Genomic DNA, 19163 nt, shown 5'->3' on the forward strand with positions numbered 1-19163 from the left:
ACGATTTTCCATTGCACGCGCGCACCGAGACAGCAGCTGCAGGCACCAGCAGTGCGCATGTTTTAATGACGTAAATCAACAGACCGAATTTGCACTGCATGATCATGTTTTGCATCGAAATTCATAAATTTCTTATGAATTAGTGAAATTGACAGAATACTTCATACGGTGAAAGATGAAACAATGATCCATTCAACTTGGCTACGCCACGTTGAATGGATCATTTCATCTTTCACCTCATGAAGTATTCTGTCCAAAATTATATCCATCCTATGGAAGCCTGAAATCGATGAATTATTTTGTTTAATCAATTGTTCTTGTAAAGTACGATTTTCATTTTATTTATTTACCACAATCAAGTAAAAGAACATGTGTACAATCAATATAACATGATTGAAATATTAAAGTAGGGAAACTATTATACAGATAACAATATAGAAAATAAATCATAGAAACAAGATGTGGATGGGATAACTAAAGTAAATACTATCTATCACGAACTTGTTGACATAGATAGGCTTCGAATGGTGAATATATAAATCAGTTTGAAACGATTTAGACTAGAACTAAAAAAGTTTATGATATTGACTTGTCGTCTGCAACTTACTTCGAAATCATAAATATAACTAATATAATAATTGATAATGTAATATTTCAAAATGTAACATTCTAACATTTTATAATTATGTTTATTTTATGTACAATCCACCGGCATGATGTAAAAGGGTAGTTTGTATTTGAAGCAAAGCTTATCACTTCTAGCTTATATGACACCTTTAATCAAACTTAACTAAACTGCATCTCTTATTCTTATTTTTAACTGATTTACTGCAAAAATCATGTGAGATTTATAGTGCACTTTCCATAAACCCTTATTCATCATTATGTAATCCTCAAATATTGACTTCAAAGAATGCAACGAGTACTAACAGATAAACCCAGGCTTATTGAGTTCGCAACTTACAATACTTGGAGCAATGCTCTTTTCAGAGTTGAAATGTCTCAACTTGTTTTATCGGCACTTACAGAATATTTCGTATATATTTCAAGTAAATTCATTCCACAAACATAGAAAAATAATCTTCCAACACAATATTCGTTATACTGGCCCCAAAATATGGAGCGAAATTCCGGATCATATAAAAAATCTCTAGCTTTAACTATAAATTGAAAAGAAATGCTTATGTCATTTTATAAATGAATATTTTCTATCTTACGTTTCCTTTTGACTTTAAGTTAACATGATAACATGAAGCATGGAGAATTGTTGTTGCGGCATTTGCATTTATATTTTGCCCTCACTGATACATTTGTTGATCTTTCTATTTTATTTAGTATTTCATGCCAGCCTCCCCTCTCACGTCTCCCTCTCTCGTCCCCTTTCCTTCTCTTCTATTCTCTGCCCTTTCCTGTGTATTGCTTTATTGTAAATATTTATTATCTATAGGCGTACACAGCAAAAACTGGTGTTAACCGGTGTACATAGAGGACCACACCAGTTATTTTAAACCGGTGTTAAATTGGTGGTGTTAGTTTTACACCTATAGGTGTTATTACAACATCTTTTGTTGTTACATTTACACTCTTTGGTGTTATGTTTAATCTCTAGGTTGTAATTTTAACACCTCAGGGTGTGGTCCTCTATTGACACCAACCGGTGTCAGTTTTAACACCGCAGTTTTTACAGTGTATCTTGCCATAAGCCTTCTTTAAACAGAACATGTACATATTTGTATTATTCACAACACATTGATTTTGTATGAATGGATGTCTACGAAAAATGTAATGGAATGGAAAAAATACATGTTTATCTGAATTGAATGAATATTAAGTTTATCAATTCATTATAATCCCTCTTTGTTTTATATTTTCCTTGTTTCCTTTTTCATGTTTAATTTGAATTATTTTTACTGTTGAATGTTGCTTTATAATTATGTTGAATGTTGCGTCCATAGTGAGTGTGAACACGATGTGATGTATGTGTTACATAACAATGATTGTCTAGCATTTGTTCAGGTCAGTATGATAACAATGTGATGACTTTCTATTTTGGCCTATTTTTATTATATATTTATAAAAAGGCTCATTCCATATTTTGAGGGGAAAAGGTTTACGGGAATGGTTATTTTTAATATTAAGAATTATATTTTTGAAAGTGAATTATTTCTTTGAAATATCATGGTAATTTTAAATAATATTATATTTCCTAACCAATATACTACATGTACAAACAACGATCTTTATGGTCGATTCGCACACGACGGTCCCACACTGGGCGTTGTGACGTGCGCCTGTAATCTCTTGGGAAATTACAAATGGATGCAGTGGTTCAAGGTTCGAGACCTGGTCATGTCTTTCGGATGGTGACATTAAAGGTCGATCCCAGACGTTAAAATCATATCTGATTGATACAAGTCTGATGAAAAAAAAGCCTCGAATACACACACAAAGAGAAAGAATGTACATTGAAACACAGTGATATGCTCGATGCAATGAAGTGTGGAATGTTAACCTAAAGAAAATGACAGGATTACATGTATGTGCTACTTGTATTCAATGTCTGAGACAAGTTTCAGGAGCATTTATTCTGTCAAAATACTGAACATGATCAATAAGGGTTTTCAAGCATATCCATTAATTCTCTAGACATTAAACAGGTGCGTGTGTAAGGGCGTGTGTCCGAGTAGGTGTGATGAGAGAGAAAGAGAGAGAGGGGGAGGGGGAGGTACTGGAGGAAGTAATAACAAAATAAAGCAAGTGTTAACTATTTTTTTTTCTCGCAAAATAAAAGGTTCACCACTAAGAGACCGACTCCCGTACCCCCCCCCACACACTTCGACTGTAAATCGACCACATTTCATTTTTTTTCCATATAAAATGTATGCAAACGGGCGTTCTTGAAACCACTCTGCTTATTCACGGCTTACTGGACATGCGCAGATCTGTACGAGTTAGTCTTTAGACCTGCTCCTCACTTTTTTTGGATTTTGTGTAGCCCGTCGGTTCCTCGACCAGTTTCCGAGCGGATTCAACCCACGTGTTCCCGCCAAAATCAACAAGTTTCATTGCCACCCTGGTATCAACATATTCGCCGGTTGTAAACCTGATTGGTTTGTTGGGAGCGTCCGTTTCGATGACGTTAAAGATGATGTCACAGATTTCGTTCGTGGTCTGGGCCATATTGTCGAAATGATCCCTGCAGTGCATGAAAAGAATGAGTAAAGAAATTACAATCTTGAGAATAATGATGAAACAATAATTCTATTCTATTCCAATTGTATTCTTACTTTGTGAAAAAATAGTATAAAATTGAGTATAAATGGAAATATGGAAATGTGTGTGTGTGTGTATGGGGGGGGGGGTCCACTGAAAAGCAAAGCTTGTAAAGTATGGACCCCCTTTGAAATGAAGAAAATATTATCGACTCATTCATATATGAGTTTCTATACAGGAAAGAAAAAGAGAAGGAACAAAAAGATCGAAATCATACTGATGTAAACATAATTACAGAACAAGTGCAAAGCTATTCACACAAAGAGGTCTTCGCTTTGAAGGATGTGTTGCGCCATAGGCAGAAGAAAAAGCAGAAAGAGAGAGGGAATTAATGACAAGACAAAACAATACAATGGCAGAATACAAATGCATAAAGTGACTGGGCGGCTTTTGGGATGGGGGGGGGGGGGGGTGGTTAGGGTGCAAAAAGTGCCCCGTATGTTGGCCTCATGATAATAATGACTATGGGGATGATGATGATGATGATAATAATAATAATATTAATAATAATATTAATAATAATAATGATGATGATGATACTACTTCTACTAATAATAATATCTTATATCGCGCCAAATCCACGCTGTAGAGTGCTCAAGGCGCTTTTTTAATAGAAATTATTAAAGAAATTAAGACGAATTGAAGAGAAATGTTTTTAAGTATTGTTTGAAAGTTTTAGCGGTCAAGGACTGTTTAATGTTTTCAGGATGGCTATTCCATAACTTGGAGGATGGGTGAACATATGATCTTCCCCCCATGTTTTGAAAACTTTGGGGTTTACGAGAGAACTAGAAGAGCAGGAAGATAAGGATCTTGAAGGGGTATAACTTTTGATCAGTGAAATGATAACAATAATGATAATAATCATCATAATAACAACAACAACAATAACAATAATTAAAAAAAGGAGCAGAGGGGAGACAAAGGGGAGGGGAAGGTAAGGAAGGGGGGGGGGGGGTTGAGATCTCGGGCATGGATTTCTACAATATTGCTACTATTACTACTAGTATTTAATGGGAGGGGGTGATGGTATAAACTTAACGTTTTCCGAGGGTCTCCCGGGGGTCTCCTGATATTAATGTAACCCTGTAATAGCTTTGAGGTAGGTATAATTAAAAACTATGATAATTACGGTAACTATGTTTCACTGATTGGTCTAAATAAAATCGAATGATTATTAAGTATTTCAGATTAGGGTAATAGCGCCATCTCTAGCGGCTACTAATCCTGCTATATAGAAAATGGCACTATTTTTTAATTCCAACATCAAATATGGCTTGGTTTGATTCGGAGGTATCCTTGTGTAATACGACGAAAATCAACTCTTCAGCTAGAAGGCAGAAAAAGAGGTATGTAAATAATTCATGTGATAAGAGTTCAATTAAATATACATGTAAATACTGTAACGCTCAGAGATTTCACTTGTTCACTGCTACCACCCTGCCTGTGGGGAATCTAGAGGTAGGACTATGGACAGCCAATGTTGTACAGAGCACACTTTAAAAAATCATTAAAATGTCACTTTTGTGACCAAAATTACTAATTTCCATACAGTTGCAATTTATTTTTCATTAGTAAGTTGGGAATAATTTTTTCATTCACCAGAGCGCTCAAAAACTTGAATTTTGGGCATATATCTGTGTACGCCCTCTATTGGTGGAAAGTAATATGGCAAGAAAATTGTCATTTTTTGATCTCTATTTTTAATTAAGAAAAAAATGATTGAAAGAATCAAATTTAAATACGAGCCAAGTTGTATGAATAATAGGTGTAATGGAAACTGTCAGTGTAAAAAAATTAAGCATTTGCCCCAAAGAAAAAGAGAAAATAAGCCAAACATTGCCACCCTTATTTTGCCACACATGGAGATATAACTGAGCACAAGGTTATATTATGACCTTGTTCATTGAATGAGTGAGAGATTTCATGAATAAGAGTATGCAATACGCCCCTGCAATAAGCACAGAACATGATGACTTTTATTTACTTTGTATATAAATGATCTGTGCAATGTATCTTCGAAATTGAAATATATTTTATTTGCCGACGATACTAATGTTTTATGTCACATGATAATATTGATGTTCTGCAAGTGCAATTTAATAATGAATTAAAAAAGGTGACTTCTTGGTTGACCATTAATAAATTATCTGTAAATATTTCTAAAACACAGTATATGGTTTTTACAAATAAAAAAAATATGCATTGACAATCTGCAGTTGCAATTAGCAAATTTTAGTAGCAAAGGCATCGCAAGTCAAATTTCTTGGTATTATAATTGATAGTAAGTTGCTATGGGTTCCTCATATTGATTTGATTTGTAATAGATTTCCAAAATCATAGGCATTTTGTACAGATTACGCAATTTTCCAATTACTGTTTTACGAAATATTTATCACGCACTTGTTGCACCTTTTTTAAGTTACGGTATTCTTGCCTGGGGCAGTGCTTCTTATTCACACCTGGATAGAATTTTTAAACTTCAAAAACGTGCAATAAGAATTGTTAATTATTCGTCTTTTTATGCTCATACAGAACCAATTTTTAAGTCTCAGAGGATTTTGAAATTTTATGACTTTTACAATCATGAGACTGCAATTTTTATGTACAAGTGTTATAAATATTTTTTACCTCAGTCAATATGTAATTATTTTGTTTTAAATTGTAATGTACATAATTATACAACCAGGGGCAATAATGATTTTCATATACCTAAAGTAAGAACAAAATTATTTCAAAACTCAATTTTTTATAGGGGACCATTAATTTGGAATACTTTATCAAAGGATCTTAAGGATAGTTGCTCTCTTAATGTTTTTAGGAGAAATTGTAAATATAAAATCATCACTACTTATTCATTTTTTACTTAATTATTATTCTGATTGTTTGTTTGGGTTAGTTAGGTAATTCTTTCCCCTTTTCTACTTTAATTGTTCAAATAATGTATTATTTTATTTGGGTCGGCCGTACATAAGGTTAACTTCTTTTTGGCTGCTACCCTTTCAGTATAATATTTTATTTATATCCATGTCTGATTTATTTAATGTTTGTACTATATTTGTATTGTTTTTATACTGAGAAAAATAAATTGAATTGAATTGAAATTGAATTGAAATATTTTAATTGGCGCTGATGATCCGAAGAATGTTTAGTTTATGATTTTAAGATATACATTTATAGAAATTATTTATTAATTTATTAATCAATCAATCAATCAATTTATTTATTTATTTATTTATCTATTTATATTTTATAATTATGATTCAAAACAGCTACAAAGCCAAGGATGACATTAGGTGTTGACAGAATGTCTATGATGGAGGATCAGAAACATGATGAATCTCTACTTGATTCATGAAAATACAGAGCAGATTACGGTTTCATGTAAATTATGAAGTTAATAATATGCAGTGAAACATGCACTGTAATATTACGCATAGGAATAAAACACAATAAAAGCGTGCTAGTAGAAGTGAAGTCTACAAAGTTGAGACAAAGGATATAAATAATACAAGCTGCATATTGACTATTATAGTCATTATGGTTTCTATAATACATGCACATTCAATGAACAGTTGATTTATTTTATTCAATTTGCATGCTTTTGCATAAATGATTATGAGGAGCATGTCATTTATTAGATATTTAAAGATAAATGAAACTATAGTTGCAGTAAACACTGATTTCACGAGAGAATCAGTAAAACCAGGCTTAATTGTCACTATATCATCGAGGATCTAGATTTGGTACAGTTACATAAACTGAACTTTGTGAAATCTTGAAATCTACGCTGAAAATGTTCACACTGGAGATCACCAACACAGATAAGCGCGCATGGGACAATGTATTATTATTGCTTTGAACGGTCGGCCCGACGCTTGACCCGAATCCCGTGCTTTTTTGCTAATTTCTCAGCAATTACACAATTTCTTTCAGAATCCTTTGGCACTTGTTTTTTATTTATACAAACAAACACTTTGGTGGTCATTTCATTGGATTCTGTACGAACTCATTTTGAAATCGTCACCACAACTGGCATTTATCTTTAAAATACAGATAAATGATGAAAACATTAACAACGGCGACAACGGTAATATTGATGATAATTACATTACAGTTTAGTTTAGTTAACTCCAACGATGTTGTAGGACTGAGCCTGTTCGTCGATCAAAGTAGAATGTCTATTACTGCTCTCCTTCAGACAAAATTAGATGTGCTACTTATGCTGGCAGGGAGGGGTGGCAGGAGTATCGTAAACAGCAAAAAATTCCATGAAAACACACGAGAATCGAAAATCACTCAAAAATCATAGGCAATCTTCTCCCAGTGCTTATCCAGTCTATTCTTAAATGCAATCACTGAACAAGCAGAAACTACATCTTCTGGGAGACTGTTCCACACTCGGTTAGCAAAGAAAACCTTACGTACATCAAGCATGTCAAGACGTGAATATCTTTTCTCTAGCTTTAAGGAATGACCACGTGTTTTACCATCATTTCTCAGATAGAAAAGCTCAGAACTTGTATCATAGTAACCATACATTTGTACACATCAATCATGTCACCTCTTTTACGTCTGTGACTGACTGATGGCAATTTCAGGAGGCGAAGAGTATGATAGGTGTTTAATACCCGGGATCAAATTAGTAGCTCTACGTTGGACACTCTCTAACCGCCTCTGCTCACCCAGCTTATACGGTGACCACGCAGCCTGGCCATACTCTAAGATTGGGCGAATAATACCCTTAAACAGAAACTTAATAGAGGTCTTATCCAAATGTACAAAAGTTCTTCTTATAGTAATTATAACAACAAAAACGCCACAATCGCCAATAGATGATGATGATGATGATAATGACAATAATAAAAACAACATCATCATTGATGATGATGATAATAATGATAATAATGATAATAATAATAGTAATAATAATAATGATAATAATAATAGTAATGAAAGTGAAAAATTTAACGATGACAATAAATGCCATCGTCATTATACTGACTTTAATTACCTTACATGCGTTCTCAAAACATCGAGTTGTTTTTGTGTAACCTGGTCAACCTCTCCTTTCGCAGGTAGTCTGTTCGATTCCACTATATTGTCATTGATGTTTGTATAGACTGGACCAGGTAATATGCTTGAAAGTCTAAATGCAGCAGAAAAAAACCCAAAGGAATAGACCAGTTCGTAGTTACTTCATGGACAATTTTGGTCGAATGACCTTTCATTTCTTTCATTATGATAGGCAGATTTCGAAGCAAGATATTACGTAAGCTTGCCCTACATAGCAGGATGAAGAAATTGAATAGACCATGTGACTAGAATAGCACACCAATTCCAATTAACACTTTATGAAGGTATTTGTTTCATTCCTACTTTGAATGCATATCATAGCAAGTTGCACAATGTACTTGGCAAACTGAAATACCAGTCGTTCGTGGACGCATTGTTGTTTTTTTGTGGATGTGAATGAAAACCACTTTTCAAAAGAATACATGAATAATCAAGACATCAAAGTTGGTGCTTATCCTATTAGATTTTAAACCACCATGTCACTTTAGTACAAATGACCTTCCTCTGATCATGCGTAGAAACTTTTGATCATTCGCAGAAAGGAACTACGAACTGGCTTATTAGGAAGGGATGATTAGTAGAATGTTTGTGAATTCAGTATTTGAATTCGATATTAAAACAGCTATGTTGAATGGGCTTTCAACCGTGGTGAAATAAATAAATGAAACGAAATCAATATTACAATAAGCCAGTTCGTAGTTCCTTTCTGCGCATGATCAAAATATTCTGCGCATGATCAGAGGAAGGTCATTTGTACTAAAGTGACATGGTGGTTTAAAATCTAATGAGATAAGCACCACCTTTGATGTCTTGCTTATTCATATATTCTTTTGAATTGTGGTTTTCATTTACATCCACAAAAAACAACAATGCGTCCACGAATGACTGGTATTCCACAGTTTGTCAAGTACATTGTACAACATGCTATGATATGCATTCAAAGTAGGAATGCAACAAATACCTTCATAAAGTGTTCATGGGTGTGCTATTCTAGTCACCTGGTCTATTCAATTTCTTCATCCTGCTATGTAAGGCAAGCTTACGTAATATCTTGCTTTGAAAACTGCCTATCATAATGAAAGAAATGAAAGGCCATTTGACCAAAATTGTCCATGAAGTAACTACGAACTGGTCTATTCGGGGATGATGGGGAAGGATGTGTAGTGCCTCTAAAAGCCACCACACACCTTGAAACTGGACCAAATTAATACAGAAACTTTGCATAAGCCTTTATTTTGGAGTAAAATTCAAACTTGTTCCGAATGAAAACCGATTGCTCTTGCGCCATTAACAATTAGATAATGGGTCTGCTTTATTCTATTACGGATATTAACATGTTTAAACATAATTGTTCGAGGATTTAGAACTCTAAAGAGTAAGATATCTCAGTAATGTTATTCGATTCATTTAAAAATCTTGGCACCAAGCCATGGTAAGGTGTGCAAGGCCACCTCGTCACCAAATCCTGACCCCTCCTGTGTTTCGTGCACATCATTTACAAATTACTGAATTCTGTAGATTTTTTATTAACGTAATTCGTGGTTATATGATTGCTTTGTAGAAACCTCACCTAAGATACATATTCTTTTCTTTTACTTGGCTAATTGTGACAGCTCCGAACTACTGAGATCTTACCAAGGAGGTATTCTCAAACTACGGATTACTATTGAATCAGCAACTGCGCCATCTACGATGGATGTGATGAAGCTGGCAGAGCCTCACAGATGGAAAGCTTTGCCAACGCTAACCCCAAAAGGTAACATTTCATGATTGTAAATAAAAGTATGTTTCTTTTGTATTCTTACGCAACATGCTACCGAAATAATATAACAATCATTTCACCCTAAAATGGGAATTTTAGTAAAATTTATTCTATTGTCCGAGTAAATTTGCAGTTTTACTGTAACTATATTCCCATACAGAGCACGGTATTTTTTCACAGAATATAGCTCCATGGACAGGATAGAATTAAGTTTCAACGATACCTACAAGATACCTCAGTATCAAAGCTCAACTACAACGTTACTACAAGGCAATTCATCTTATATAGGTGTAGAAAATATTGTGTTAATTCTTACTTTACATCAAATGATTTCATCCTAATGGCCAATGATTCAGTGAGCCCCTCCATAGCATGTTTAGAAGCACAATACGTCTCATAAAATGGATGACCTAAAGCAAATTAAAAAAAAAAGATGTAGACTTGAAAAAGAACCTCGGTCAATGCTTACCTTTTTGGCAAACATGTGCATGAGTATAGGCTTGAAATTGAGTTATTGGTTGTTCCGGTTCTGATGCAAGTTCTTCTTACAATGATCATTAATGCAAAACGCTGCCTTAATAATAATGCAAAAAAAATTGTATGTACACACACATTGTCAGAACGAATGCCATATTTTTAATGGGGAAAACGTCAAATTATCCAGCGCAAGGAACACCCAATCCCACGGTGAAAACATACGTAAAGACTTCAAAAAGTATATTGACCCGTAAAAAAAAAAATCGGTGGAAAGCCATTGGGCAAGTTGCAAAGAGTTTACCGTAAAAGGAATTATTCCTGGCATCCAGAACGTTATGATGGAAACGAAGATTTTCATGTCTGGTGTGGAGCATTGCTGAAAGGTTGTTTGTATTGTTTGTTTGTGTGTTTGTTAGTATTTATTTCCATTAAAAAATAATGAAATATATACATGTTCAAATTTAACAAATCGTATATTCATATAAAATATGGAGGATGGCCCATTTTAGCGGTATTAAAAATACTACTGTTCTTCCATGGGGCCACTTAAAACGTAAATACATGCATATAAAACAAATATATACAGTGCGTCCCACAAAAAACGAAACCGAGATTTAGCGATGATTTATCATAACTTAATCATATAAAAATAGACAAATGACCTATCATTGTAAAGCACCTCTTCATCTGATATTACTTAGATTCATCATGCACGCATGAGTGAGCAAAAGCAATTTGAAGAAATGAAACCAAAAGCTCATCTGGCGGAGGGTATCTGTATTTCAAAAGGAAATTCGCATGCCTAAAAAGCTCAATATCTGCTCTTTTATTTGATACCTTAATCGCAGAAAATGGTCAAGGAGTAAAAAAAGTTATGTTCCCTCGAATCAATGTGCTTGTATTTTCATAATTTCAGTAAATAAACGTGTTTTCACCGATTTCCCACAGAAGCTATCGCACGGTGAACATGAGAACAATAGACTTGATGCATGTCTGATCGTCAACAAAACGTATTGTCGAGTGAGTTTGAACGCTAGCCTGTAAAACCCCTTCATTTACGAAATTATTGAAATTCAAGCCTTATTTCAAATAACCAGAACTTTGTTATTTCTTGACAATTTTCTGTAATTGAGGTATCACAATAAAGAGCAGATATTAAACTTTTTGAAATTGTGATTTTCTTTTAGAAACCCAGATACAGCCTGCCAAGTGACTTTTTGGTATCCTCTGTTCAAATTGTTTTTGCTCACTCACAGGCGCGCCGGAACACTTTCAGTTTTTTTTTTTTTTTTTTTTTTTTTGGGGGGGGGGGCAAGGTTCCGAAGGGGACACAATATTTTTGACAGCGTGAGATACCGAAGCGATCGAGCAGGAGAGGTTGTGGGACTCCCCCGGTAAGGACTTTGTGTAAAAATGAAGTAAAAGTTTCGTTTCTAAGAGCATTCAAAAATAAATTTCTTGAGAATTAAACAGTCTTGGAGTTCTTTTTGGTCCTTCTGTTTTCTACCTTCTGACCCAGACGGGTGTTTCTTCATGATCAGGGTCGCAGTTCCAGCAAATGACGAGCGTTATTGCAAACGAAATATTTTCAAACCAATGTAATATAGTCCTTTTAACGACTTTAAGATGACAAACATGACCGTAAGCTGCCGGGGGCCGCCGATCGAGAGGGCAAAATTTACAAAATTCACCAAAAGTGTGCACGAAATCCTTCAATTTTATTCTAGAAAATGCAAAAGGTCCCCCATCACAAACCCCCTCGCTCCTAAGTTTCTTCGAAAATTTAGGTCTTGCAGCCCAACCCACCCCGGATCGGTTTTTTTATTTTTGCAAACATCCATGAATAACGAAAGCTGGGATGAACCACAGAACAAAGCATAGCTGCCATCTCGATCTGACTAGTAACAGGTTATGGGAAGAAGTTTTGGAATCTGAAATACATATTAAGTGAATATCATATGAGCTGAAATAGTATCAGACACAACGCCTGCCAATCATGCCAATGAAAAGGAATATGGGAAAATACGGGGCTGTGAAAATATCTTAAGAATTTTTGAATAGTAGAGCAGTACTGTAACGCTTATTTTTCTTTTAATTCTTTTATTCATATCTCGGATAATATGAGTCGGGTCAAGTAGACACTTCCACAGATGATTTTATTTTTTTCATGTCTAAACATTATCTCCAAGTTGCTTTCGAGTGGGATTCACCATTTTCACAAATTTTTAATTATAATCCTCTACACATGATTATCCTGTGTGTAATTTTCTGATAACATGTCTATATTGAGTTGAAATGACCTTTGTATTTTCTTTAGGGCACTGACTTGTTATCATTGTATTAACTCAATTTATATTTAGTTGAAAATGAAATAATGAAACAAGTTTTCATAATTTAAATCTGTCTCTTTATTAAACTATACTTATTATTTCAGGGATGACTTACTCAGGCAACAAGTAAATGAGATAATGACGATCTCGAGATGTTATGGTTTCTGGGCTTGACAGCTATGACATAAATTCCATGTTGCTCGAGTAACTAGTGTTCACGCGCGTTAGTGATATCGGGTCCGGTCTGAGCGACCGCGCGTTTGTTAGCCGACACAGCCAGTATTGGTGGACCACTATCAATTTGCCTTTATTCGGTTTTAGTCTGAAATGTATTCATTAAAAGGTTAAACGTTATCACACTGTAATAAGATGGAAAAGGGGCTTATCAAAGGTATGTTTCACAGCTACAGAGGAACACGTTCGTCAAAAGACGCGAGGCTTACTATGATAATGTATATAATTGCCCCGTCAGGGGCGATTTTTTTCATTTTTGACAATAGAAATGACAATTTTTAGGCAGAAAAGTGCCTTCAGCAATTACTTTTGTCCTTAAATAATTTATAATTTTTATATTTTCAGGGGGGCACATGGGGGGGGGGGGGGAATCTCGTTTTGACCCCAAAAAATTTTTTATGGGGGGGGGAGCAAGTGTCCCCCATGACCCCCGCTTCTGGCGCCCTTGCTCACTCATGCGTGAATGAGAAATAATCTATGGTATGTGATTAAGTTAAGATAAATCATTGATAAATCTCGATTTCGTTTTTTTGTGGGATGCACTGTACAAAGCAAAAAATATACACAAAAATTAATCGAATACATTACAAGAAAGAAAATACAAAGACAATCACCGCAGCAACGCTCCATGAACTTGTCCTCGCTCTAGTCGAAGTGTCAACTCCATTTGCAACTGGCAACTTTAGTTAGAATGAAATCTGTGTAAAACATTTGCCTTGCAGATTATTGAACTATCAAAAACCAAATGCTGTAGAATTTTGGAGCTTATCAGGCACCCCAACATTAAACGCTGATGATATAGTCTTCTGAGCGTTGTTATTCAATTTCATGTAGAAAATACTTGTATAATCCTAACAGATACACAGGTTGTCTCCAGCACATCTCTCTCTTCTTTCAGTGGGGGAATATTAAAACAAAAACTGAATAATAAAGATACAGCTTAGTACTTACCAGCGACCCCTGCAATGGAACTAACGTTGATGACATGACCCGAACGTTGTTCCTTCATGTAAGGTAGAACTGCTCGGATAACCCTAACCGGTCCAAAGAAGTTTGTCTCCAGCACATCTCGAATGTCATGCATTGGGGAATACTCGATTGGGTTGAATGAAGCTATACCAGCGTTGTTAACTGCAATAGTTGTGGAAGATGAAAATGAGGCTTGAGAGTTTGCTCATAGATTTCCTTGTTTTGAAAAATTGGTCAGATGTTTGCAAAGATAAATCGTTCCCCGAATTGTTCTCACTCTTTCCTGTTTTGGGTACCTTTCAACATACACATCCGTATTTCCCATTTTCCTATCGTCATCATCATCATAATCATCATCACCATCATCATCGTCGTCGTCGTCATCATCATCATCATCATCGTCGTCATCATCACCATAATAATTATCGTCGTCGTCGTCATCATCATCGTCATCATCACCATCATCATTATCATCATCATCTTCTTCATCATCATCACCATCATCATAGTCATAAATACCAGTATCATTATTATTATTAGTAGTAGTAGTAGTAGAAGTAGTAGTGGTACCTACGTACATGTAGCAGCAGCAGTAGCCGCCGCAAAGGCAACATCAATAGAAGTATTTTTGGTAGTATTAGCTGTAGCAGCAGTAGAAGAAGAAGAAGAAAGAGACACAGTAACAGCAGCAGCAGAAATCGTAGTAGTAGTAGTAGCAGCAGCAGCAGCAGTAGTAGTAGTAGTAGTAGTAGTAGTAGTAGTAGTAATAGTAGCAGCAGTATTAGCAGTAGTAGTAGCAGCAGTAATAGTAGCAGCAGTAACAGAATGGGGTAGAAGAATGGGCAATAGTGATAATCATGGTAATAGTAGCAGTAATATAACTAGCAATCATATGGTTACCAACAATGTCGATTCGACCATGTTCGTCGATGATTTCGCTGACAGCATTTTTCACCGAGTCATCGCTTTTGACGTCAAGAGGACGAATCAAAATCGTGTCGTTGAGGGCGCTATCCGCCGCTTCCTCGAGAGGCCCTTTCTTCCCAAGGTTTCTCATGGTCGAGTAAACCAAATACTTTTTCGCTGCGTCCTTTCCTAGTTTGACTGCCAAATTGAGACCAATGCCCGATGAACATCCCGTGATCAGCGAAATTTTCTGTGCCATTTCTTATATTTTTTCTTGGTTATCTCTTGGTAGAAAAGAGGAATAATAAATCAATTGTAAATTGTCACAATTTTTTTAAAAACATTTTTAAAGAGGGTTTACAGAAGTATGCAACCACTCTATAGTTTTAAGTAAATAGGTATTGATCAAATCTTCCATTTCAGGTGAAAAAATAAATTAATATAAAAAAACATACAAAAAATATATTGTCTCAGGCGAGCAGGCCTCCTATTTCCCATGTTTAAAGATAAATTCCAGTTCTGGTAACGATCTCAAAATGGCTCTTTACAGAATCTAATATAATGACCACCCAAGGGTCTGTTTGTATGAATAAAAAATATGTGCCAAAGGATTCTGGAAGAAATTGTATAATTGCTGAGAAATAAGCAAAATAAGCGCGGATTCAGTCACTTCCGTCGGGTCTTTATTCCAGCAATAATAATACACTGTCCCACGTGTGCCGATCTGTGTTGGTGATTTTTCAGCATAGATTTCACACAAAGTTCAGTTTATGTAACTGTACCAGATCTAGATCCTCGATGATGTACTGACAATTAAGCCTGGTTTTACAGACTTTCTCATGAAATTAGTATTTACTGCAACTACTGGCATTTCTCTTTAAATGAATTCCACAAAATTAAGTTTTCACGAAAAAAATGATAATAATTTGATCTGTACATTCATTTTATATACCTGTAATAAAATCAGAAAAATCATTGGTTTTCATACTAGCTTATGCAATAAAAATATTTTCAGTCATTATTATTGTGATTGTAGATTTCCTCTTAAATATCACTTAGGGTCCCACATAATAATGGTAGATGACATTGTAGACATTTTCACTTCAGAAGGAGCTATTATAATCCACTCTCAGAAGATGCAAATTCCACTCCAAAATTACTGGTCGCTCGTATCACTCTGAGAGGAGAGTGGTTATAGACCAAGGGCCCGTTTTACAAAGGATTGTGATTGATCTGATCGATCACAACTATGGACGGTCAGCAATGTCAACAACTATGATTATTTATTCGGCAAATAATATTCAAAAATACATTTCAATGTGAACAATGCAAAATAAGAAATATCAACCATTTGAACGCCAGGGCAGAAAAAAGTTAACTTAATTACTATGGCATGAAGCCCCCTGTCCCAATTCCAATGGTTGATTTACAATATATATTAATAACTAAACAATAATAAGATACTCATAATTATAAAGGGGTGTAGCAGGCCATTAATAAAATATATAAATCAATTTAGCTACTTGTACCTGAAAATGAGTGGAAATGACGGGGAAAGAGAATTAAAAAAGCTAAATATAGGTGACAAAAAGAAAGGGAAGGAGAGAGCGGGAGAGGGGGGGGGGGGAAAGAAAAAGTGACACAGGCAAAGGAATTGTAAACGCATCCGAAATGGTACAATAATACTTAAAATAAGACTTAACTTCTAAGGAATTAAACACACATGTTTGTTTAAAATATTAATAATAATCCGCGTTTATATAGCGCTTAATCCATCGGAACGATGTATATTCATGCAGTCATTGTTTTCTTGAAAATTCCCTGTGCTTCTCCTTGTTTACAAAGGACACTATGCAAACTTCCTGTGGAAAAAAAATGAAGACTTTGATGGATTTCCAAAGAGTTACGATTGATTTGATCAATCGTTACTCTTTGTAACACGGGTTCTTGGTTACCTCTTTTGCATTTAGAGTGTATTAGTCGGATAAAACGTCCGACAACTTTGGTGAAACGCTTCCCCAGGCATACGGGCCAATGACTTTTACCAGCGTCAAAACAATCCTTCCGCCATCGCCGCGCCTAGTCAGATTAAACTAATGCACCTCTTCCTATCAAGATGGGTTTTCTTTTTCACGATAAATATGCAATAAAAATCATCTAGAACTAATTGTTGAAAGGTTTCCCAGAATACCGACTGACCTGATAATGACTACACACAAAGTAGTTTCGATCCTGCTTTCCTACACCTCTCGCGGGCAACGTATGCGTTCCTCTGAAATAACTTTTAAGTACTTTGTTAATGCCTGTATAACTTTGCATCGACCAGGGAGCAGATCCACTTTATTTTTAGTGGGGGTATTGTTTCATTGGCGGGGAGGGGGAGGGAGGGGCTCTATTCTCGGTAGAACTATAGTGGAAGACTTAGAGCTTGAACCATGAGCTTTGTTTTGATATAAATTGTCATTTTGCCATCCAAAGTTCAGTATGCACGCAAACAAATCTTCAAGGTTTACAAGGGTCATAAAACGATGTCTTACAGCGATGTTCATTCTATAAATTAAAACTGTAATATACCCAGTATAATGGGAATTACTACTTTTCCCTGGCAATCAGTGATTTTGTAAACATTGTAAAACAAAATAAATCATTTTTTTTCTCTCAATCATTATTGATTTGCAAAGTGTCATTTTCTCTTAAAATAATTAATGAACATTGTACCTATGCAATCAATAATCACAAATATTATATTTTACTCAAGTATCGATATTAACCTTGTTGTGAAGAATCATTTTACATATTAAAAGAATTCCTTTTTTGCTTAAAAAAACTATGATCATTTTTGTGTATTGAAATTGTATATTGTATCACGGCCCCTTTGAAAAACAGCTATGCTGAATGGGATTTTAACCGTGGTGAAAAATATAAATGAAATGAAAAGGCAGCTTTCAGATTTGCGTTCCCACCTGACGAGGTTAGTTGGCACAAACATGAAAACTTTAATGCGTCCTTGTCCTTGCGCAGAACACTTTTCCGTATCTTGCGCATGCGCATTGTAGAATTTTTGGGGCAAGATTATCCTGCATTCGGGTAATCTGCCTCGAAAATCTACATCTTTATGTCCATTACTCATAAGAAAAGCGACACATTTGGGGTATAAAAAAGCATATTACCTAAATGATGGATAGTGTCTTAACACGTAATGTCCAAAATATGACAAATGACCATTATAACCTATTAATAGCTTGGGTAACCCCCAACCCCCCCCCCCAACAAAAAAAACGAGAGAAAAATCATGGCACTATTCATTTTCATTGCTTCATCTCATCAATGCAATTAAGTGCCCCGAAAGGTTGTAATATGAAGGATAATAATAATAACGGTATATACCCAAGGTAGCCACTTCAGTTCCGAAAACTGTTTTCCCAGCGGGCCCTGCTATTATTATTACCCGGCTAAGCTAGGCTACCGATTCAGGTGCACACAGCTTTTTGAGGAATTATTTCCTGCCGGTACCCATTTACCTCACCTTGGTTGAGTGTGCAACACAGTGTGGATAAATTTCTTGCTGACGGAAAACACGCCACGGCTAGGATTCGAACCCACAACCCTTTATTTGAAAGGCGAGAGTCAGAACCACTAGACCACGATGCACCCACATATAAACTAAAAGTGCTATCATTGCAGAAAAAAATATAAGACCCGTCTAACAGAAAAGCTGTATGATTTCTTGACGAACTGTTGGCCGGGAGGGGGGGGGGGGGGTTAGGGGCAGACACGGTTCTACGGGGCGGTTGAAAAAGCGATTGAAAAGTCTGCTATATGAAGTTCAAGATCCTTCAAAATTTGGTTATGAATGATTAACTTTATGTTTCGACAAGTTGGTCACAGTACTTTACGATATCTTCAGTATCTAAATATAAATTAAATCAAACATTGTGAAAGCAATTGTTGACACAATTTTCAAGCAAACAGAAAAAACCCATATCTGTTTAATCAAGGATTGATTAAACTTTTAGCAAATACGATGATAGTGGTGATGAATCATCAATTTGTGTTTTTTAGTGATCATGTTGGTCATATCTTACATAATAATGATATTTAAGATATTATTTAACGACAATTAAAATAAAGACAAA

At 35.3% G+C, this 19163-nt stretch overlaps 1 protein-coding gene across 1 annotated transcript; it reads right to left on the minus strand.

Moving 5' to 3' along the window:
- Nucleotides 1–1687: 1687 nt before the first annotated feature.
- LOC121420980 (retinol dehydrogenase 8-like) lies at nt 1688–15302 on the minus strand. The gene is made up of 5 exons (XM_041615547.1): nt 15022–15302; nt 14104–14283; nt 10428–10521; nt 8288–8422; nt 1688–3196 (listed from the first exon to the last, which is right to left on the minus strand). Exons 1-5 carry the CDS (start codon nt 15284–15286, stop codon nt 2959–2961), a joined length of 912 nt encoding a protein of 303 aa, XP_041471481.1. The 5' UTR covers nt 15287–15302; the 3' UTR covers nt 1688–2958.
- Between the last annotated feature and the right edge of the window lie 3861 nt (nt 15303–19163).

Source organism: Lytechinus variegatus, chromosome 9 (genome assembly GCF_018143015.1).
Source record: "Lytechinus variegatus isolate NC3 chromosome 9, Lvar_3.0, whole genome shotgun sequence".
Taxonomy (NCBI): Eukaryota; Metazoa; Echinodermata; class Echinoidea; order Temnopleuroida; family Toxopneustidae; genus Lytechinus; species Lytechinus variegatus.

What these genes read in the sequence shown, in the direction of transcription:
- LOC121420980 (XM_041615547.1), bottom strand. Translation starts at nt 15,286, where the DNA reads ATGGCACAGAAAATTTCGCTGATCACGGGATGTTCATCGGGCATTGGT. An exon ending in TGGTCGAATCGACATTGTTG is followed by an intron (nt 14,284 to 15,021) that starts GTAACCATATGA and finishes CAACTATTGCAG; the next exon opens with TTAACAACGCTGGTATAGCT. An exon ending in ATGAAATCATTTGATGTAAA is followed by an intron (nt 8,423 to 10,427) that starts GTAAGAATTAAC and finishes TGCTGCATTTAG; the next exon opens with ACTTTCAAGCATATTACCTG.